At 43.4% G+C, this 23,972-nt stretch overlaps 1 protein-coding gene across 1 annotated transcript in view; it reads left to right on the top strand.

Moving 5' to 3' along the window:
- Window positions 1-11,888: 11,888 nt before the first annotated feature.
- Window positions 11,889-23,972, top strand: part of adgra1a (adhesion G protein-coupled receptor A1a) — a 67,829-nt gene continuing 55,745 nt past the window's right edge. Inside the window, exons 1-2 of the mRNA XM_023970397.2 lie at window positions 11,889-12,443; window positions 12,913-13,121. Coding sequence (XP_023826165.1) covers window positions 13,119-13,121 — 3 coding nt within the window. The 5' untranslated portion in view covers window positions 11,889-12,443; window positions 12,913-13,118. The remainder of the gene's footprint in view (window positions 12,444-12,912; window positions 13,122-23,972) is intronic.

The following is a 23,972-nucleotide window of genomic DNA, read 5'->3' as shown; positions in this document are numbered from 1 at the left end:
TTTTCCCCCCCCCTGTAAAAAACCAAAAAAACAAGCCCGGATAAACCGCCACACAAGAATTAGAAAATCATTTTCCAAAAAACCGAAAATTTTAATTAATTTCCCACTAACCAACCCAAAATTTGGCAAGGGGAAACGAGGAAGGAAAAAAAAAAATAACCCAGTGGGCCCCCCGGCCAGGGTTAAGGGAAAAAGAAAAAGAAAGGGAAACGAGAAAACAAAAAATTTGGAATTCTTTTTGGCCCCGAAAAATTGTGCCACAATTTTTTCTTCCATCGATTGAAAAACAAATTTTGGGATTTTTCTTTCATAACAAAGTTTGCCATGGTTCCCAAACTAAACATCTGGTTTTTTACGAAAAACGAAAGGGTGGACTAAGGTTTTTTATTTTTTTGCCCCGAACCTTTTTTAACCCCTTTTTTTCCCCAAAAAAGGTTTATTTTTTTTTTTTTTTGGCCCCCCTCAGATTTCCCACCTTGGTTATTTGCGCCTTGCCCAAAAAAAGTTTTTTTCCTTCGAACCCCCATAAGAACTTTTTTGGGGGTAAAAAAAAGAAAACCTCAACAAACGAAAACAGTAAAGGGTTTGGATAAATTTGGTTTTTGAAAAAAAAAAAGGAACCCACAGTTGGGGGCGACCCACCATCCCCCAATTTTTCCAAAAGGGCCAACGGGTGGGGGGTTTTTTTTGGAGAACCCCCAACAATTTTTTAGCTTAAATTTTAAAATTTAAAATTCAAAACCAAAAAAAAATGGTTTTTTGGGCGGGGGGGGTTTTTTTGCCTGTTTTTTTTTTTTTTTTTTTTTGCCTGTTATTTTGGGCAAAAACAACTTAATACAATTGTCCCAACGGGTTAATTCAAGTTGCCAAACAATGGGGTTTTTTAAAAAACAAAAACTAAATTTTAAAAAAGCATTGGCCCGCGTTTTTAATAAAGGCCTTTGCCGGCCAATTACCGAAAAACGTTAAGGGCCCAGCTACAAAATGCCGCCCAAAGGTTTTTTTTTTTTGTTTTTTTTTTTCAAAAAAAGCCCGAGCCCCCCCTCCAGCCCGCCTTTTTTCTTTGGTGGGGTTGGTGGGGGGGCACGCCAGCAGAAAAAAAAAAAATAAACCAGAAGCCCCTTTAGGGTTTTTTTTTTGGGGTTTAAAATGGTTTTTTTCCCCCTCCCCTTAAAGTTTTTGGCCCCCGCCGTGGAACAAATTTGGGGCCCCTTTTTTCCGGTGGGGGTTTTTTTTTCCTTGTTTCCAAAACCTCAACAAAACATGGGGGAAAATACACTACGTCCCCCCCCCCAAAAAATCCCTAAGGGGGTACAACAACTTCACAAAAATTCCAATCCCCCTTTTGGGGGGTTTTTTGGCTTGGTAAAAAAAAAAAACCCCCATTAAATCCGGGTGGCCTTTTTCCAATCCCAAACCCTTGGGAAAACAACATAAAAACCACATTACACCCACCAAATTTGGGCGAAATCTTTCAAAAATTCCCCAAAAAACCAATGAAAAGGTGGTTTTTGGGCGAAAGGAATCCCAAGTGGCTTTTAAACCTACAAAACCCCACTTTTGCACAAAAGCAATCAATACCCTGCCCCCCTTTAATTTTCAAAGTGGGGGGGGGAAGTGGGGGTTTTTTTGTGTGGGGTAAAAAAAAAAAAGTCCCGGGAATTTTTTTTTAAAGGGGGGTCTTCCCGCTTTTCCAGCCCCCTTAAAAAATTAATAAACACAAATATTTCCCCACAAAACAAATTTGGGGGGGCCTTTATGCTTTGTTTCCCAATCCCCGGGGAACAAATCTTCTTTTTGAAACTTTTTTTTAGTGGAGTTTTTCAAGACAATTTTTTCGGAAACTCCCCAAGGGGAAAAAAAAAAAAACTATAAGGCCCCCCTAAAAAATTTGCCCAAAAAAACAAAAACCCTGTTTTTTTTTAATTGGGTTTTTTTTTTTACTTGGGTTTGGCATAGCCCCCCTTTTAACAATTTTTTTTTAAGTTCCCCAAAAAAATGTTTTTTTTTTAAAAAAAAAAAAAAACCCATTTTTTTTTTTTTGGGTAAGATCCCTCCCGCTTTTTTGGGCCCGCCAAAAATTTTTTGGGAAAAAGTGGGATCCCAAAAATTCAAAATCACAAAAAGTTTGGTCCCCACCCCTGGCCCCCGCCCGAATAACCAAAACAAAAGGTTTTGGGGGGAATTTTCTTTTCTTAACCACCAAGTGAAAAAAATCCTTTTGGGAAAAATCAGGAAAAAAGGGTTTTTTTTTTTGGTGGACCTGCCCCTGGGGCCCCCCTTTTAAACGAAGAATAAAAGGGGGAAAAACCCCCCTTTTTTTTTAACAGGGCCCCCCAAAGCCCCCAAATACAGGGAAATATTTTCTTTTAAACTGACACACCCTCAGGGTTCCCCAAAAAAAAAAAAAACTGTTTTTATTCAGTTGGGGGGGGAAAAAAAAATGGCAAGAAACAAAATCCCAAAAACAAAGCCCCCCTTTTTGGCCCCCTTAACGTCATGGAAAAAGGGAAAAGGAACAATCCCTGGGGGGGGGGGGGAGGCCCTGTGGGCCTGCCTTTTTGGAAGACAGTGGGGGGGGGATGGGCAAAAAAAAAAAAATGGGGCCTTTTTCCAACCCCAGGAAAATTTGGCGCTTTTTGTGGTCCCCAGTTTCCAAATAACAGGGTTTTTGTGGGTTTTTTTTGGACAGGCCACCAGGAAAAATCCCCCCCAAAGAAACCGAACCCCCAGGAAACACAAATGGGGAAGAAATTTGCAATGAAAGGAAAAAGGAAACTGTTTAAAATGGGTTCTTCAAACTTGTGGTTTTTTTTTTAACTGAAAAAACCGCGTTAAAATTAATGAAACGGGCCCCCCACAAGTAAAAACTATGGGGTGGAAAACCCTCCCCCCCCACCCTAATTTTTGGAAAAAAGCGGCCCCCCCCCCCTCCCCCCCGTCCCCCAGTTTTTTTTGCCCCCTAAGCCGCCAAAAAAATCCCCCCAATGGGGAAAACCGCAAAAGAAAGGAGGTAAAGAAAGTGAGAAAAAACAAAAAATAAACCCCCAAGCCCCTTTTTCAAAAGAAAAAAGCCCAAAATAGTTAAAAAGCCAAAATCCCAAAATAAAAAAACTTTCCCCCCCCCCCCCCCCCCATCAGCCCCCAAGACGTTCCAAATGAAGCACGGGTGGGGAAGGACTTTTAGAAAAAATTTTGGGTCTCCCCAAACCGAAGCAAAAGGCAAAAAAAAAAAGGTTTGGGGTGCGCCGGGGTTGAATGGGGAATTTACAGGGGGGGGAACTCCCCTTAAGTCTGGGGCCCCCTCAAACTTAGAGTTAAAAAATTTGTTTAAACACCAAATCAGAAGACCAAGGGAGGGTTTTTTTCCTACACAGGGCCAAGGTAAGCTTTACATAATAATGGTCCGCTGCTCCCCCTCCAACCAGGTACAAAAGAAAACAACCAAGTTTACAGAAACTCAAAAAAGGCCTAAAAGTGGGAAGCGGTTCCCCCCCCCCCCCCAACCGATTAACCCCTTAAGGCCTTCTTTTTTTCCCCCCATTTTGGGGCCCCCCATAGGCTTCCAGGAAGTAAATCCGCCAACCCTTCACCCCATCGTTGGAAAAATGATTTTCAACGAGGGGAACCTTCCCGGGTTTTTTGGCCTTTGGGGGATCCCCCTCCCCCCCTTTTGGCAAAAACTGGACCCCCTTCGTGGGAAAAAAACCTTCCAAAAGATTTCTTTTTTGAAGGTGAAAAAAGGTTTGGGAAAGCGAATAGCGGATGAAAACGAGTTGGGTGGGGGGGGGGCCCCGAAGGCCCCCCCCCCCCCCAAGACCCCTTTTCCCCCTCTTCCACTCCCTGCCCCCCCCCCCGCGTTTCCCCTTTTTAAAAAGCCCAAAAATCCCAATCCCCAATTTCTAAAATGGTCCCAAATGGCCGATGAAAAAAGGGAAGTTCCCCGAAGGGTTCCCCCCAAACCGGCAAAAAAAAATTTCCCCCCCCCCGGAAAAAAAAAGCCAACTTAGCCTTCAATCTTTTTTTTACCACCTCAGATAAAATCCCCGTTGAAAAGAACAAAGGTAAAATCCGAAAAAGAAGAAACCCCCCTCCCGGATTTCCCACAAGGCAGCTCCTTTCGGGCCGGCCCCCAACCGTGCCCCCGCGGAAAAATTTCCAACCGCGTCCAGTCTGCCCACACTTTTAAACGGGGGAAAGTTTTTTTTTTTGGGCGGTAAAATTCCCCCCAAAGAACGTTTTTACTGGCCGCTCTCTTCCCTCCGGATAACCGGAGACCTTCCCCTTCGAATTTTAAACCTTTTTTCCCCCCTTCCCAAAAAACCCCCTCTGGGGCCAAAAGGGGGGAAAACATCTTCCCAGGGAATGGAAAAACACAACAAATTGGGGCGGAAATTGGTTTTTGGCTCCCAAAACCTGGCCCCGCGGCTGTTTGGAATAATTCACACCGGGCCATGTCATGGGGCAAAAAGTATTTAGTCCAGCACCACATTTGCAAGTTTCCACTTAAAAAGATGAAGAGAGGCCTGTGATTTCATCATAGGTACACTCAACAAAAAAGAAAAAAAAACTATGACAGACAAAATGAGAAATTTTTTTCTTCCAGAAAATCACATTGTACAGGATTTTTTATGGAATTTAATTGCAAATTAGGTGGAAATAGTTTGGTCATAAACAAAAGTTTATCTCAATATTTTGTATATACCCTTTGTTGGCAATGACAGAGGTCAACTTTTCTTTAAAGTCTCACAAGTTTTCAACACACTGTTGCTGGTATTTGGCCTTCTCCATGCAGATCTCTCTAGAGCAGTGATGTTTGGGGCTGTTGGGGCACACGGACTTTCAACCTCCTCCAAAGTTTTCTATGGGGTTGAGATCTGGAGACTGGCTAAGGCCACTCCAGGACCTTGAATGCTTCTTACGAAGCCACTCCTTCGTTGCCGGGAGGTGTGTTTGGGATCATTGTCATGCTGAAAGACCCAGCCACGTTTCCATCTCAATGCCACTGCTGATGGAAGGAGTTTTTCACTCAAAATCCTCACGATACATGGCCATTTCCTTCTTTCTTTACACGGATCAGTCGTCCTGGGTCCTTTTTGCAGAAAAACGCCCCCAAGGCATGAGTTTCCACCATGCTCACAGTAGGTATGGTGTTCTTTGGATGCAACCAAGCATTTTTGTCCTCCAAACACGACGAGTTGAGTTTTTACTCAAAAATTCTATATTTGGTTTCATCTGACTATATGACATTCTCCCATCTTCTTCTGATCAATCCCATGCTCTCTAGCCAAACTTCAGAACGGGCCTGGACATGTATGGCTTTAAGCAGGGGGACACGTCTGGCACTGCGGAATTTGCGTCCCTGGCGCATAGTGTGTTACTGTGTAGGCTTTGTTACTTTTGGTCCCAGTTCTCTGCAGGTCTTCCACTAGGTCCCGCCCCGTGTGGTTCTGGGATTTTTGCTCACCGTTCTTGTGATCATTTTGCCCCACGGGGGAGATCTTGCGTGAGCCCCAGATCGAGGAGCTTATCAGTGTTGTATGTCTTCCATTTCCTAATAATTGCTCCCACAGTTGATTCTTCAAACCAAAGCTGCTTACCCTATTGCATATTCAGTCTTCCCAGCCTGGTGCAAAGTCTAACAATTTTTGTTTCTGGGTCCTTCTGACAGCTCTTGGGTTCTTGGCCATAGTGGAGTTGGATGTGACTGTTTGAGGTTGTGGACAGGTGTCTTGTTATACTGATAACAAGTTCAAAACAGGTGCATTAATACAGGTAACGAGTGGAGGACAGAGGAGCCTCTTAAGAGAGTTAACAGGTCTGTGAGAGCCAGAAATCTTGCTGTTGTAAGGTGACCAAATACTAATTTTCCACCATAATTGGCAAATAATTCCTTAACCAATCCTACAATGTGATTTTCTGGATTTTTGTTTTCTTCTCATTTTGTCTCTGTCCTAGTTTGAAGTTGTACCCTATGATGGAAAATTACAGGCCCCTCTCATTTTTAACTGTGGGAGAAACTTTGCACAATTGTGGCTGACCTAAATATCTTTTTTTTGCCCACTGTATGTGGGCACAATCCATCCACGTGAGCCCCAAAAAAGGCTTTTGGGCTGGATCCAGCTTCATGGTAACCATTCATATAGAGTGTTCCGTAAACATGATGGATTGCAAGTCATTCAGTTTAATAAGGTGGACTGCCACTCAAGTCATTCAGCTGCCTATGTTGAGCGAATGCATCATGTACTGAATCGAACAGGTATTGAGTTGGTTTAGGAATGAAATTAATGACTGAATGAATAACTTACATCTGAAATTTCACTATTAAGATGACAGCCTTTGTCATCCTTTCAGGCACTCAATATGCCTTTCACTCCTTTGATTTAAAATGAATATGGAGTGTTTTAATGCATTCACAACATTTACAGGGCTAGTACAGCCTCTTCTCCTTGCGCATTCAAGAAGCATGTCTTTGTTCTGCTAAGATCTATCTCAGTACTGCAGTCAGTCTTTATGAGAATCTCCCGGGGCAAAATCGCTCTGTCACCCCAGCTGTTTAATTTACTAGGAAGAATTATATAAATACAGGCACAGCATATTCTATGTACCCCAGAAGGCTTCATTTCTAACAGTTTGTCTTCGGATGAACAACAAATCAAATGTTTATCGACTAGGAATGATTGTCAAACCAGCCACAGCATAGCCCTATGTACTTAGGCTCTTAATAATTTATAACAGTTTGTTTAGCTCCTTTGTAACTAAGTTGGTGTAAAGCATGGTACTTGTAACGCCAGGTAAGTGGGTTCAATTCCCGACCACCCAGACGTAAAGTGTATGAACGCATGACTGTACGTCCCTTTGTATAAAAGTGTCTGCTCAAATGGCATATTATTAATGCAACAATATGATATTTGCCTCATATTTCAATATGTGGAGAGATTGGTTCATAGTGTATTTCTCTCAAAAGTGAAAGAAAAATAGTGGAAGACAGTCAGAATTGGTAGACTGTGTAAGAAGAGAAATCTGTTTCCAAGACATAGCAGTCACAGTGTTCTGTCTCCACAGAGCCTGTTGTGTTCCTGCCTCACTCAATCTGCTCTCAATCCAAACTTGTCTGGGGAAGCAGCTCGTTGCATAGCAACATGTAGTCTGTTTAAATTTTCTCTCACTATGTGAGTGAGTAATGCTAACAAACACCACTGACAGAACTATAATGCTCAAGAGAGCTGGGCCATTAAGCTTCAAACATGACAATCATTTTGAGAGAATTATGTCTTTTTGATGTGGAGTCGTCATATTAAATTGTGGCTAGAGCCTAACAATTGCTCGAAAGAACTTCTAAAAAGGAATTCCCATGTTCTCATTCTCTGTGTGAGCAAATGATGTTACTTATCACTAGACAGTGCGTGACAGTAGTCTTCAGAAACACATGCTTGCGCGCCACACACAACAAATAAACAAACCGAACAACACAAGGATTCATTTTTCTCTACTCGCATTTACCTAAGATTTGGCTCGAAAAGTGTCCTGTTCATTTTTACAGCTGAGAGATATTAATTTTCATGGCACTTTAGCTTGAAATTAATTTAGTGATCTGATTACATGGGCAATAGAGCTCATACGGACAGACTGACTCTCTCCTATTGCTCTTCCCTTGACATCAAACACAACCGAGTTGTTTTGCTTGAAAAACATTTACGGGAGTAATTGTTGTTGGACCTCTCGGTGTAAACATCTTCTGTCTGCCGGTTATCAGAGATGGCCCATAATCCATTGTGGACCTGAGGACGGAGCCAGTGTTAAGCGTGGGCACACTCTGAGCTTCCGATTCACTGTTTGCCCTGGGGCAGGTCTGTGGCTGAGTTTGCCCTGTAGGCCTAGCTGATAGCATGTATGGCCTTGCATCAAGGAGCAGAAGGGGGAGTAGAGTAGTGAGTGTGGGTGTTGTGTGTGTGTGTGTGTGTGGTGTGTGTGTGTGTGTGTGTGTGTGTGTGTGTGTGTGTGGTGTGTGTGTGTGCGTGTGCGTGTGCGTGTGTGTATGTGTTGTGTGTATCACCTATATCCATGTAGGCAGCTCACCGCCGACAGCCAACCTTGAGGGAAATGAGAAGTGACTCCTGGCATTCGCCTGGATGACCTCTGTGTGAAATGTGAAAACAACAAGAACTAAAAGAAGCATGTGCTCTCTGAGGTATCGGCTATAGAGAGGCTACAGCATGCCACGTCTCAGGAAGGGGAGGGGATCAGGGAAGGTCACACGGTGGCGCCGCGCCCAGTMAAATAACTCTGAAGTGTGAAGTCCCCAGTGAGTTCCTCAGGCGAATGTAGCCTAACTACCTTCTTAGGTCGTTCCCGGAAGGACTTAGAGCGTTTGTTAAAGCAAAGCCTTGTGCATGCCATAGACAGCACATCCCCAGGGCTATAAATCCCTTTGAAATGTCTGGTAAAAAGGATGAAAAGATGCAGCGAGAAGATGGGCTTGTGAGATAAGATTTCCATGCAGTGTTGTGGTATTTGAAACGATCTGTGTTATGAGGTGAGGTCATCTGTCATTRCTTACCGTTTGAGATCTGTGCCCATCATCAAATGTCTCGGASTATGACTGCTGATCTAGGATCAATTTAGTCTTTTAGATCATAATGAATAAGATTATACATGGACAGGGAGGAACTGATCCTAGATCAGCACTCTTACTCTGAGACCCTTTGTGAATATGAATCCACATCCTTGAGCCACCTCTTCAAGGATTCCACTATCCTTCACCTGTCCCTGACGACGTCACAGATCAAATCCACTTTGACGCAGCCTGGGGTGCCTTTTATCCCAGAGCTTTTTAGATATAGACTGCTTGCTTAAGCCTTTCTGGAGGAAACCCATATAACCTAAATGGTATCTCTCTATGCAGGATGAAAATCTAAAGATTCATCTATCTCTGCAGGYTTTGAATCAATAGCCTTTCAAGTGTGAGTAAATGCAGAAACMAATAACTAACAAACCCTTAAAACCTCTTGGGCTAGGGGGCAGTATTRTGACGTCTGGATGACAAGCTTGCCCGAAGTTTGGACACAAACTTTTGACTGGTACTGTATATACAGTGCATTCAAAAGGACTCAGACCCCTTGACRTTTTTCACATTTTATTACTTTGCAGCCTTATTCTAAAATTGATTAAATTGTTTTTTTCCCTCATCAATCTACACACAATACCTCATAATGACAAAGCAAAAACTGTTTTTAGAACTTTAGAAATATCACATTTACATAAGTATTCAGACCCTTTACTAAGTACTTTGTTGACYCACCTTTGCTAGCGATTACAGCCTCGAGTCTTCTTGGGTATGACGCTGCAAGCTTGGCACACCAGTATTTGGGGATTTTCTCCCATTCTTCTCTGCAGATCCTCTCAAGCTCTGTCAGGTTGGATGGGGAGCGTTTCTGCACAGCTATTTTAAGGTCTCTAGAGTTCACAGCTATTTTAAGTTCGATCGGGTTCAAGTCCGGGCTCTGGCTGGGCCTCTCAAGGACATTCAGAGACTTGTCCCGAAGCCACTCCTGTGTTGTCTTGGCTATGTGCTTAGGGTCGTTGTCTTGTTGGAAGCTGAACCTTCGCCCCAGTCTGAGCTCCTGAGCTCTCTGGAGCAGGCTTTCYTCAAGGATTTTTCTGTACTTTGCTCCCTTCATCTTTCCCTCAATCCTGAGTAGTCTCCCAGTCCCAGCTGCTGTAAAACATCCCCACAGCATGATGCTGCCACCACCACGCTTCACCGTAGGGATGGTGTTGGCCAGGTGATGAGTGGTGCTGGTTTCCTCCAGACATGACGCTTMGCATTCAGGCCAGAGGATCTTGTTTCTCATGGTCTGAGAGTCTTTTAGGTGCCTTTTGGCAAACTCCYAYCAGGCTGTCATGTGCCTTTTACTGAGGATTGGCTTCCATCTGGCCACTCTACCATAAAGGCCTGATTGGTGGAGTGCTGCCGAGATGGTTGTCCTTCTGGAAGGTTCTCCCATCTCCACAGAGTAACTCTGGAGCTCTGTCAGAGTGACCATCGGGTTCTTGGTCACCTCCCTGACCAAGGCCCTTCCCCCTGATTGCTCAGTTTGGCCCGGGCGGCCAGCTCTAGGAAGAGTCTTGGTGGTTCCAAACTTATTCCATTTAATAATGATGGAGGCCACTGTGTTCTTGGGGACCTTCAATGCTGCAGAAATGTTTTGGTACCCTTCCCCAGATCTGTGCTTCGACACAATCCTGTCTCGGTGCTCTAAGGACAATTCCTTCGACCTCATGTCTTGGTTTTTGCTCTGACACGCACTGTCAACTGTGGGACCTTATATAGAAAAGGATGTGCCTTTCCAAATCATGTCCAATCAATTGAATTTACCACAGGTGGACTCCAATCAAGTTGCAGAAACATCTCAAGGTTGGTCAATGGAAACAGGATGCACCTGAGCTCAATTTCTAGTCTCATAGCAAAGGGTCTGAATACTTATGTAAATAAGGTACTTTTTAAAAATGTATTTTGTATACATTTACTAAAATATCAAAAAAAACGTGGTTTCACTTGATAATTATGGTGTATTGTGTGTAGATTGATGAGGATTTATTTTTTATTTAATCCATTTTAGAATAAGGCTGTAACGTAACAAAATGTGGAARATGACAAGGGGTCTGAATACTTTCCAAATGCACTGTCTACATGTATTATTGTTATTTGTTTTTAGTTTGCTCCACTGCTCAGCTGGCCAAGTGGACACAAGGCTGAACACAGGACTGAAACGACCCATTAACCATAATATATGTGAGGGAAATAGCAATAATATATGCCATTTTTGCAGCCACTTRTATCCAAAGTGATTTACAGTCATGCCTGCATACACTTTTTATTTATGGGTGGTCCCGGGAATTGAGCACACTATCCTGGCATTGCAAAACCAACTGAGCTACAGAGGACRACTATAACAAGGGGGATGGGATGAGAATAGATAATAAGGAAGAAAATGTTCATCTCTCGCCATGTTTCAGCACAAGGGACAGTTCCAGTCCTTCTCATTCCTCACCCAACTCTTGCCCCTTCCCTTGGTACTAGCTGGTGTCAGGCTTCTTTGACGTCACACACATCCACAACCACAACAGACCTCATGCACCTATAGAAGTTTTGAATGCTTTTTTTTATTATGTTGTTGAATCATGGTTTCACCCAACACTGTTTCTCTGTTGATCATTCTCCCTGAATATCCGCAATGGTAAATGGTAGGTGTCCAAATAAATGGATGGATAGAAACACATCACTAGGTAGGTATATCTTGCTGTGTTGGAGTGGAAAGATGCAATTATGTTGTCGTAATAATGTATAATATCTATTACACATTTATCAGCTAAACATGAATCAGATCACATTAATTATGTGTAGGTTGCATTCTCATATGCCCCTAAGCTGATGACTGTAGCACTTTGGGATCCTTTTATATGATTAGACTTGAACTCAGATATGTTAGGAATGCTTACTCTGGGTAGGGTCCTCCTAAGCGCACTCAATCCATCCGGACCCAACGCACAATGTAATGCCTGCCGCTGCTCTTTTTGGAAACGCTGTATCCCTCCCAAAGCTCACAAAGGGCAATGTTAGGGGATTCCATGGTGTTTAAAGGCTGTGAGTGGAAGATCAKTTGAGTCCGGTTGTCTCTTTAAATCAACGCTGCAGAGCTGAGACGGTAAAGTCTTGATCACACCTACAGTGATATTGCGCAAAAATGGAACGCAGCATCATCTTGATATGCATGCAACAAAAAAATCAGGATTCACCTTCTGCTACTATTTCTGTCAAGCTGTCTAAGCATATCATTTGATGCATATGTTCTATAAATCGAACGTATGCACCACACAGAAAGCACAGCAACTGCCTCTGCAATGTAATGTTGTAAGGAAAACGCAGCGTTCAATTGGAAATMAATGTACTTCTGGTGTACCAAAACGCAAKTCACTGTCGGTGTGATCGAGGCGTAAGAACAATTTCCACCTCTGCGGCAGGGAGCCTGACCAAATAGGCGCACGAGAGCGCTTCAGACATAGCCTACTGAGTGAAACCCATTCCCATGGTTACTTGTGCTCTTTGATCGCTTCCAATCTTGGAGAGGGAGGCAAATTGTCAATCTTACTATACTGGAGTGATAAWTTTCAGCGCGTCTCTAGCGAATGGTTTATTTAATTTAAATGTTGTCCTTTTTTATTCCATCCGCAGAACTCGGTGGCAGTCGCCTCAATCCATTTACCGCTGGCTGGTACGCCTAACCCCTCTGCGTTGCAATCTGTTGATAACTCSACTTGCAAGCTGCAGTTTATTGTCTTTCGAAATGGGAAACTCTTTCCTTGCACAGGGAATTCGTCAAATCTTGCAGATGATGGAAAACGTAGGAGCGTTTCGACACCAGTTGCTTTCACCAAATTAGGTAAGAGGAAACGCATGCATTTTATCATCATGGCTCTGATGTCAACGCTGTCTACAACTATGATCTGTCGACAAACACAGGAACACGCACATGCATACAAAACGGAAAAGAGTGCGCAGCTTGTAGAGATTTCATCCATATTACATGTATTTGTAAGTTAAACGCATAGCCTAATTCGCACCACATTTGATTTATTTGTATATGCGTGTTATTTCCGTTACCACCCTCTTGATGATTTCTGTGCCAGATGTTTAATAACTTTTCAACTTTTAACATAAACATATCAATGAAAGATGAATACAAATAATGAAAGAAGGCAGAATGAATCATAACTGATGGCTTGTCTGACAACTGTAACACCACTGCGTGCGTGTGTGTTTGTGTGTTCGTTTGTGCCCATGCGTCTTGGATGTTGCACTTAAAGACTTTCCACTTGGTTTCCCGAATTTAATGTTTTGCTTTCTTGCAGATAGGTGTACCCTCGGGAGCGCGGTGCACTCCGTTACCATCGCTCTCAGGCACTTCGCGCTGGGTGTAGACCCCACMGCAGCCTATTGGGATTTTGACCTGCTAGATGGGCACGGTGGCTGGCGGGCAGAGGGGTGCCACATAACAGACTCCCTGGGCAGCACGACCACCATCCATTGCACTCATCACAATAACTTTGCGGTGCTAATGGTGAGTACAGAAGTGACCTACAATCCTCTCACAGGACACATTGTCCCCGGCTCTCGCGGGTTGTTGCTTAGAAGGAATCAAACACATGATTMTGCACGAATCAGTAGAGCCACGTGCTTTATCAAGCACGTCGTGATGTTAAGGGACCTTTCCAAATGTTGCTTTATTGTTTGTTGTAGCCTAATCCTGCGGAGGAAATGAGGAAAATGTAARGGGGAGATGCACAATGGAACCATGGCTGAGGATGGTATTACTCGTTTTTTGGAAACACGAAGTTGGTTCTCTTGTCTGCTACCTCTGCTAAACGGAGTACGGCAGCTCAAATCGAAACCGTGCTCAATAGAACGAGCGCCTTGTCAGTATTCGCCTGCAAGCYCAAGTGGTGTAGCCTACTAATTATTTGCAACCTTCTTCCACCGAAATGTTCGATTGTAAAGCAAGCCACCTTTAAATCTTTCTCGCTCAAGTTGGTCATGGTGTTGTCGCTGTGTGTATTTCTGAATACCTTCTCCTGTCGACGTCTCCTATGAAAATAGATTTCATGAGGATAACACCGACAGCGCAATGTCATCGCATCGCTCAGTCGTTCCATAGTGCCTCTGCGCCTAGTCCGCGTTTGGACAGACAGGAATTCTCCGGATGTTTACCGAAGAGTGGGATTCGCTAGATTGGGAGGTTAGTCCTTATAGTGCACGAAAGTGGTGTTTTGTGGAATGTCGGTGTTMTCCAGAGTTGCTTTAATCTGCACATTTTATGAGGCTGTTCAATTTCGTTATTTTTCCTATGAAATAAACCGGGTTTGAAAAGCAGAAATTGAAGAGTTGGTGTGTGAGACAGGGGAGAAAAAGCGGCATAGTGAGAGCAAGGGATGGTGTGCATGGAATACCAAGCTGTTGTCAAGTAGAGAGCGCKGATGTCAGATTGTCATTGCGTGGGGCTGTGGCAATGTAGGCTATCAATTTAATATACAACCTGGGCTAGGGGAGATGCTTTTCACTGCATGCACTTGACGGCACGCCTTTATTGGGTATGTAGTGGCTGTCAGCGCACGAGCAAAGTGAGGTCGCGAGACAATTTAGTGAATAGACCTGACAGCAGATTAATGATTTGAACGTCAGGGCCCGTCAAATGGAAGTGTTGGCCGTGTTGGGTGGGTGTAGCTGTTGCAGTCTGGTCTCTCTAAGGAGAAGATATTATGTTTTTTTATTCGGGTGTTTGTGCCAGAGACCCTGCGCGCCTTACTAATGCAATCACCACACCCGCGGTAGTCTCTGCAGTGCCCGAGAAAAGGACCCATATTTACAGACTCGTGACATCACTCTCTTTTCGACGCTATCTCTGTTGCAGTAGGATTTTCTCGCTCCTGTTTGGCTCTGAACCTGTTGCATGATCTCCTCGTGTCAAGCTGGAACTGTTCTGGTAATGTGTTTGATATATCACCATATAATATATCGTTGCCTGTTTGTTAACTGGTGTTAGGGACTATGGTCATTGATGCAGGTTTGGACCACCCAAATAAACCTGACACAGCTGCCTTGATGCAGAATGACAACAACTGTGTTAATGCAAATCTAGTGACCTCYACAAGTTGTAAACTCTACCCAAACTTGTATTCTGGTCTCTAATTCTAATGCTGAATAGATGCACTGTTAATATCAGAACGAGCAAGCACTTATTTCACAAAATGTTCCTAGTGTATGTAGCTGTGGTGTTATCTTCGCAGATGTTCAGCGTGGACAGTTCTGCAGCACAGTGTGATTGGATGATACAGTATTCACCTCTGAGGTGAACCACTGCCAGGACTGCAAAGAAGTAGAGCAAACATGACACTTCTGTTCTCAAATGTCCTCAAATGAGTGGGCCACAGTCACAGCTGGGTACAACACAAGAAACCATTAGAGGATACATCTACAACTTTTAACAGAATGACAGTGGGTCAAACAATGAAAGACAGCTCTGGGAGATAGCAAAGTGAGAAAACCATCATCTCGTCTGAAAGGCACACTAGCAATCTCCAGCTCTAATAATGTAGGCAGTTCTCATTCAGCACTTTGGGGCTTGTGTGGAGATGATTAGTCTACAAATAGCGTGACAGACCAATACAATTGTCCCTGGGGATTGGTATCCAGTTATGGTTTGTTATTTAAAAGCAATTTAATGAGATGCTTTTGACTTGGCRTAGGAAAATTAAATGCTCGTGTCTCGAGTAGACCTGTGACCAGAATGCTAAATGAAAGGGAGAAGGAGAATTTTATTGCAGGTGCTCGTTGTCGTCCTTGTCTTTCGGATTAGCCCCTGGATATGAAGAGGATTAGCCCCTAGATATGAATATTAATATAGATGTGAAAACTTTGGGTCTTGGAATAGACAGCAGGTAAATTGTTAATAGCACCTGTTTCATTATAGTTTGTGAATACCAAATTCAATTATARGACAGAAGTTGGTATTGGGCTCATTAAAGAAGAGYCGGGGAGCTCCCTTGCTGTGTTGACTGTTGAGTCATAAATTGGAAAATCAAAGAGATTGGAGAAATAGCATCATGCCATTCAGGTTTCAGCACCAGGGACAGTTTCAATCACATGCTATTGAATACACCTTCATGTTTGTATTTGAGTACTCCTGAGATAAAGAAGACACATACAGTAGAATGCTGCTCTCCTGGTTTCAGCACCATGGACAGCCCCCCCCCCCCCCCCCAGCATCCTTATGAATCCCACAGTTCTATGTAAGATATGTTGTTTTTGGACCTAAATGAAATTGTAAGTATATGTTGTGGCATGCTGGCCCCATGTTTCAGCATCTTGGACAGTTCCAGTTATGCCGTTGTCTTGCTAAATATGAGTCTACCCTCTACGTAATGTTCTATTCCATATCTTCTATGAGATGTTTGTTTTTTTAGTAACTAAGAGATGTAGTGCGTGCAGCCCAGTACAATCACTGGGCCAAGCTTCTGCCATCCAGAACCTCTATACCAGCGGGTGTCAGAGGAAGATCCTAAAAATTGTCAAAGACTCAGCCGGCCTAGTCATAGACTGTTCTTTCTGATACCGCACGGCAAGCGTACCGGAAGCGCCAATGTAGGTCCAAGAGGCTCTTAATAGCTTCTACCCCCAAGCCATAAGACTGCTGAAGATCTAATCAAATGGCAACCAATTTATCCCCCCCCCCCCGGAATGCCGTTGCTTCTTTCTGTTATTATTTATGCATAGTCACTTTAATAACTCTACCTACATGTACATATTACCTCAATTACCTCACACCGGTGCCCGCCGCACATTGACTCTGTACCGGTACCGCCCTGTATATAGCCCCGCTATTGTTATATGTACTGTTGTTCTTTAATCAATTGTTATTTCTTATCTCTTTGTTGGGGTATTTAAAAAAAAACTGCATTGTTGATTAAGGGCTTGTAAGTAAGCATTTCACTGTATGGTCTACACCTGTTGTATTTGGCGCATGTGACAAATACAATTTGATTTGATTTTGACTGCCCAGGTTTCAGAACCATGGACAGATCCAGACACCCCTGCTCGCTGTAGCTTTCTTTGGGAATGCCAAATTATATAGTAAAATAAATGAACATTCTATTTGGATTGAAACCTAGAGCATGCATGCTCTAGGTTTCAGCACCATGGCCAGCTCCAGCTGTAGCCCTTCCCTAGCCCAGTCCCTCCTCTCTGTGTGTGTTCTGTAGCCCACTAGGCCTGTGTCTGTAGGGCGGGCAAGGCTGATTCATTAATTTACAGCATTGCAGCCTGATCGTTCATCTTCATCAGTGACAGTCTTTTTTCCTCTTAACCTGTGTGTATGTTTTTCACCGTCAAACATGCTGGCATTTTTAGATTGGTCTAAACATGAGGTGAAGACGGGGAGGCATGTTTTCTCCACGTGATTGCTCCAGTGCTCCAGCCTGTTTAATATGCAAGGACAGACCTTTACAGAGAGCAGAATGCAGGGAAAAGCTGGATTTGTCAGTATCCAATCATTACAAAGGCTCAAAAGTCGTAAGCCAATGGAAGAGGGTCTATTCAGAGATCTATTTCTATAGTCTGTAGGGCAGGCTGACTGTGTAATGCTGAGTGGACACACAGGGGAAAATAGACTTGGTTCAGCATTGCAATTAATACTAACTGGGCTCTGTGTGGGAATGAAGCAAAGCAGGTGAGCCGTCCACTTTTAATTCCTAGAATACACTTTTTACCATGTGGTGTATCTAATAACTAAAACATGGAAATGAATCAACTATGCATACTGTAAATAAAGGAAATATTTTGCGAGTGGATTGTAATCTGTATTGAGAGTATACTAATGGCAAGCAGGAGAGACAGTGTACACGTACTCCCTTTGTCTCATTCTTCTTATCGGTTGGCATCATTGTGGTGGAATTATGCATGCGCACGCACACACATGCACTGCACACAAGCCCCCACCCCCCCTCCCCGCTGTGTGATAACGATGAGGGTTAGGGCAGAGCCGACGATTTGTGAGCCACTTACCCGTGCTTACCTCTGACCCCTAGCTCTCACCCACTCTTGTTTTAAAGATGGGTGCGTATGGAGAGGACATTTCCATGTATGCGTAGGCGATCGGAATCACTACGCCTTCTGGTTTCTGACTGAGAGTCTAGGCTCATTCAGTCTGCTGCGCGGGAACATAGAATCAATTCCCCTTTCATATTGTCTGAGAGGAGATTTCCAAAGAGTTTTTGAGCTACTTAAGGACACCTGGGGATAGATTATCCTTTTAATTTGAAAGTGCCACAGTTGCTCACTCAGTTGAACGCTATTATAACGTTTAGACTATTACGAAAATCGAATTAATACACAGGTTAATTGTTTTCCTTTTCCCACATATTCAGATGCCATTCTGTTGGTATGATAGGCAGTCATTTTTTTTTTCACACGAAGCTGTTGGGTGGATGAAGAATCAGGCCATCTGTGTTATCTGCGGTTGTATGACAGTACCATTGAAGTTTTGATGACTGAAGTGTGTTGAAAGGGTGTCATTCTTTGCTCTGTGATACACAAGGGCCAGGAGTGTTTCCTTACCATGCGACARGATCAAGAACATTTAGGGGACAGAGTTTTCCCTGGCCAGGTCAAATAGTCAGGAAAAATGTCTGGCCCCAAATGGATCCTGATAATCGATGAGGTCACTTTTCTGATCTGGGACCAGTTTTAATAGTCACTATACGTCTAGGGAGGTCTAGCAGAGTCAGTAATCATCACTTCCATAACAGATTCCAACTTGCCAATAATTTGGCATGTGATGCAGATTGATTTCACCATGAATAATGAGTTTCAACTGCACGGCATGCCATTCATTTGAACGTCAACAGTTTTGCTGGGGCTTTGCTGTAGTCAGCCAATACTCAGTGTTGGGGCTTATTTTTCACTGACACAACATATTGGATGGGAAAACCTCCCTCGTATTTGATCCTCCCCTTCTTTTGGTTACAAATGGCATTACTTTAACCTATTGTTATTCAAATGACTGTTGCTGTCCTCGGCTAAGTATATGAAAGATTATAATAGTTCTGCTCCTAGCAAGAAGGATGTTTCAAATTAATATGTCTGGGTACACAATCCTAGTTGGAGCGATCCAAAGGAAGTTAATAGGCTATTCAATGGTTTCACAGTTTTAATGTTGTTTCTAGAAAGCGACTGATTCATTGGCAGCTAAGCAGCGACAGGCTTTTATGGACAGCACCATTGCGTTACACTTCAATTGTAAAACTGTCCATGCTGATGAACGCTGTTTATAAATGATAATGGTGTTGTTGAAATTACATTTTTATTCTGATGTGATGTGTTACGCATAACTTTAACAGTGCTACATTTCAGTTGGCTAGGACATATGTTTTTACATGGGAAAGGGTTGAATAAGAGGAACCATTTAGTATAGATGTCTCATATGGAACCACACACACACACACACACACACACACACACACACACCCCCACACACACCACACACACACACACACACACACACACACACACACACACACACACACACACACACACACACACACACACACACACACACACACACACACACGACACACACACATGAAGAACATCTTTTAATATATGAGTTGCACCCCCAACCCTTTTTGCCCTCAGAACAGCCTCAATTCGTTGGGGCATGGACTCTACAAGGTGTCGAAAGCGTTCCACAGGGATGCTGGCCCAATGCTTCCCACTGTTGTGTCCAGTTGGCTGGATGTTTTTTGGGTGGTGGACCATTCTTGATACACACGGGAAACTGTTGAGCATGAAAAACCCAGCAGTATTTCAGTTCTTGACATAAACCGATGCACTTGGCACCTAAATCTTTTGTCTTGCCAATTCACCCTCTGAATGGCAGACACAATRCATGTCTCAATAAAAAAATCCTTCTTTAACATGTCACTTTCCCTTCATCTACACTGATTGAAGGGATCATAGCTTTCACCTCGATTTGCCTGGTCAGTTTATGTCATGGAAAGACCAGGTGTTCTTAATGTTTTGTACACTCAGTGTATGTGTAAGTTATCATTTTGATTAAAGTTACTTGTAACCTTCAGACACAATTAATATAATCCCACAGTAGCAGTGAAGAGTATAAATAATACATCAAATAATCCCATATTAGCAGATTCCAGCCATGTTAAGAGGAGGAATAGGGACTCTCTCCCAACAACTGTTCCCCACCAGCAGCCCTCCTAGCCATGGCCACTTCACTGTTTTTCCACCCCAAGAACTGCCCCTGTCGAAATGAGGACAGGATATTTTTTTGTATCGCCAAGGGCGACAGCTCTTCCTGGTGTACCACACATAACGAAAAATGCATTACAGACCAAATATTTTACAATTGACATACATTTAAAAAACACTAACATGGACGTTACAAGTAGGTCAGATAGGGGAGAGGCGTTGTGTTGCGAGGTGTTGTTTTACTTGTTTTTTAAACATATTTTTGCTGTTTCCTTGAGTCATTTGAGATGGAAGGGGGTTCCATGTGATCATAGGTCTACATAATACTGTGCGTTGCCTTGAATTCGTTCTGGATTTGGGGAGTGTAAAGAGGCATGTCTGGTTGGGTAACTATGTCTGTCAGAGCTATATGTAACGGTTCCAATGGTGAATGAAGGAGTCAGGCGCAGAGAGCAGGGTAGTTCCGAGCAAGTGGATATTTTAATATTCCAACAAGAATATAAATGAGACGGCTACGCCACACAACAAAAGGGCGCGTCAAGATACAGTCCAAAAATAACTAGGACAAAATCCACACTATAACAAACACCACAAAACAGAATAACAAGCCCGCACAAAAGTCGGCGGGCCAACTGGGTTTAAATAGCTCACTAACCCTAAACACAAAACAGGTGCAACCAATTAGACAAAACTAAATGAAAACAGAAAAAGGGGATTGGTGGCAGCTAGTAGGCCGGAGACGACGACCGCCGAGCGCCGCCCGAACGGGAAGAGGCACCATCCTCGGCGGGATTCGTAACACTATATGCAAGTTGATTATACAGACAATTTGAACATTTCAACGCAATAATATTTCTCACAAAAGCAAGAATTGATGCAGTGAATCTCTCGTCAACCCTCAACCAGGAAGGACTGGCATGTTGTTGATGTTAGTTCTGTATGTGCAGTTAAGGGCAAGGCGTGCTGCTCTGTTTTCAACCAGCTGCAGCTTTGCTAGGTCTTTCTTTGCTGCACTTGACCATATTACCGGACGGTAATCAAAATGGGACAAGGCCAGAGGCTGAACAACAAGTACAGTTGATTTTTGGGTTAACAACACAGAACATCTTTTAGAGCAGACATACCACTCCCCATCTTAACAACAACTTTGTCAATATGACTTGACCATGACAAAGAAAAGCAACATTACATGATATACCTAGGAGTTTAGCTTCCACAACTTTCTCATACACAACTCCAGTTAAGGTTTATGTCTTAGATAATGTTTTGAACCAAATACAATCCTTTTAGTTGTTMCTTTATTGAAGACCAGTTTAAGACCAGTTTATTATTAACCACTGACTGTAGCTKCTTATTTAGAATTTCAATGAGCTCACAGGCTTTGGGTGCTGACATGTAGAGTGGCAAATCATTTGTAAATATAGAGAAGAGTAATGGCCCAAGGCTCTAACAGTTCTCACAGTTCATTTCTTAAGAGGTGCATGCTTGTCAACAATTGGCATAAATCATTTTACAAACTTCCAGTGCTGCATCTGGATTTACTTCCTCATACACATCAGACCAACATACATTTTATTCATCAACAAAAGAGTCCCGAGAGAACATTTTGTATGATCTCTTATAAATGACTTTAGGCCCAACATTTGGCACTTTGGCTTTCCTTGTTATTGCCACAATGTTATGGTCACTACAGCCAATGGGAACTGATATTGCTTCGGAGAAAAGCTCTGTAGCATTAGTGAAGATATGATCAATACAAGTGGATGTCACAGATCCAACACTATTGGTATGCACTCCAGTTGGTTGAGTGATAGCCTGGGTCATAGTAGAGGCATTAGTCACAGTTAGAAGCTTCCTCTTGAGAGGACAGCTAGTTGCTAACCAGTCAATGTTCAGGTCACCCCACACACACTATCAAGCATTTCACAAACATGATCTAGATACTGACGGTTATCACTTGGTGGCCTGTAGCAACACCCCCAAATAATAGGCGTTTAGATTAGTCCGTTGAACCTGCAATGGCAACACTTCAATAACACTTGACGTGAGATCTTCTCTAAGCATTACAGGAATAAGGCTCTGAATATATACAGCACCACCTCCCCCATAGGCATTCCTGTTTCTTCTGTAGATGTTATATCCTTGTATTGCTACTGCTGTATATTCAAAATAATGAAGTGTCTCAGAAATGGCTAATATATGAATCTTATCTGATGTTTGCAAGTTATTGATTTCATTAAGCTTATTTCTAAAGGCTACACATATTTATATGGGCTACTTTTCGCCCTTTCCTGTGTAGCTTATCAGAGATAGACATAATAGGGAAAAGAATAAACAAACCAACAGAAATAAAAGTATTCAGCAGTCCATTAACTAGTTGGTGTGTGCGTGTGCTGCGGGGTTGAAGCTATGAACCCACAGGCTTGGCTCTCTCATCCCTTCCAGGCTTTTGGGAGGGAGMGTGGACAATGAGCCTGTCATAGTGGATGTAAGCAATGTCTCCACGCACTCTGGCAGCTTTCATGGCTGAGATAAGTTCTCTGCTTTTCTGGTGCACAGCTTCAGGATAGTCCTCTTCGAAGAAGATGTACGCTCCTCTCAAGTTCTTGGCTCTGTTCAGAACAACTACCTTGTCCTTGAACCTCAGGAACTTGACCAGTATCAGCCTGGGCCTGTCACCTGGGCCGGTTCTCCAGTCCTGTGGGCTCGCTCCACCTCAGTCTTCCTGTGGTCCGTCTTCAGTTTCTCAGTGATTATTTCCCTCACTTTGTCCTCAGACTCCGTCCAGATCTCATGTGGCGATTCTGCAATTCCGTCCACAACACTGTCGTTCCGCCTTGATTGGCCTGTTTAAACTCATCGAGCTGACCCTTGGAMTACTGCAAACTATTCTTCGGGTTCAGGACTTTTCTGGTCAAATCGTCCATTATATTTTTAGTTGACTCCACCAGTWTTTGGACYCAACACMTGAAGCTATGTTATTGCTGTTGTAACAATTGCTTGTAGAACAATTTGTTTGCCTAAAATAACCTTGTCCTCAATGGTACTTCCACCGGCTTTGGTCTTTGTCATGGTAGCATGGTATGCTAACACTGGAAATTCCAGCCAGCACAGCTTGCAGGACCAATGGAAATAGCAACAAACAGCAGGGATTTAAACAGCCATAAGCCCGGGAATATCCACGGTCCTAGCCATAAGGGCTAACCACGTCGTGGGCTGTGTTCAAACTGTCAAGGAAACCTCGCTAGGCGCRAAGCAGCAGCTCTTCAGACTTTAGGGTTTGGCAGTATCCCTGGACAGATAGTAGCGGCCCCAGCAAATGAGGCTAACCACATCGCGGGWTCCAAATTAAACTAGGTAGGCTAGTTTCGATTGGAGGAGGGCTTGGGCATGGCTCTTGCTATTGTGTATTGCTTTAACCGAAACAGACAGCACATTATTTACACATGCTGGCTGGTCTAGACAAACACATTTCGAGCTTACTTTGCGTCCATTAGGGCCATGTACAGTGTGATCCAGCTCAGCACTGGCTGGCTGGCTGCAGGTCTGCCTCAAGGAGCCAGGGTTCCGGTCTAGAAGCACAGTTTTGACTGCTCCTACAGTCTTGCTTCGGTACTGCAGTTTAACTGACGCCCGACCCATAGACAGCCACATAGAGAAGTCAGAATAGAAAATTCCTAATAAGACAGTCTTCGCCTTCGTGCGCAAAACTTGCACTGAATTTAAAAAATTGTTTCTGTGACAGATTTTTTTCTGTCACTCACAGCCAAAGATATTAACAATTTATATTCATCCAGTGTCTGCCATCTTTTTGGATAAAGTGATGACATCGTCGCTGCTCGCGCTGCTCACTGTGCGCACTGAGTGCTAGTGCGCATGTGAAGTTGGGCCGTGTAAACCAGATGCAACCTGGTTATAGATGGTTCATGAATCGGCTAATGCGAACGTGAGTGGATTACATTGAAAACAAAGGTCAGACATRTTGGACACAGTCTCTAGTTCTTTTATACCTCAATGGTCTGCCTGTCTCATCAGCCAATACACTGTTTCCCAGAATGTCCCCCCTCCTGGGGTGGGCTGGTTGCAGCTGCTCCCAGGCCCCGAGCAGAGGATATCACCACAGACAGTATCACATCAAGGCTGGGGTTGAAAG

Source organism: Salvelinus sp. IW2-2015, linkage group LG25 (assembly GCF_002910315.2).
Source record: "Salvelinus sp. IW2-2015 linkage group LG25, ASM291031v2, whole genome shotgun sequence".
NCBI lineage: Eukaryota > Metazoa > Chordata > Actinopteri > Salmoniformes > Salmonidae > Salvelinus > Salvelinus sp. IW2-2015.
Note: the sequence above shows the minus strand (reverse complement) of the source record. Positions and strands in the feature narration are given on the sequence as shown.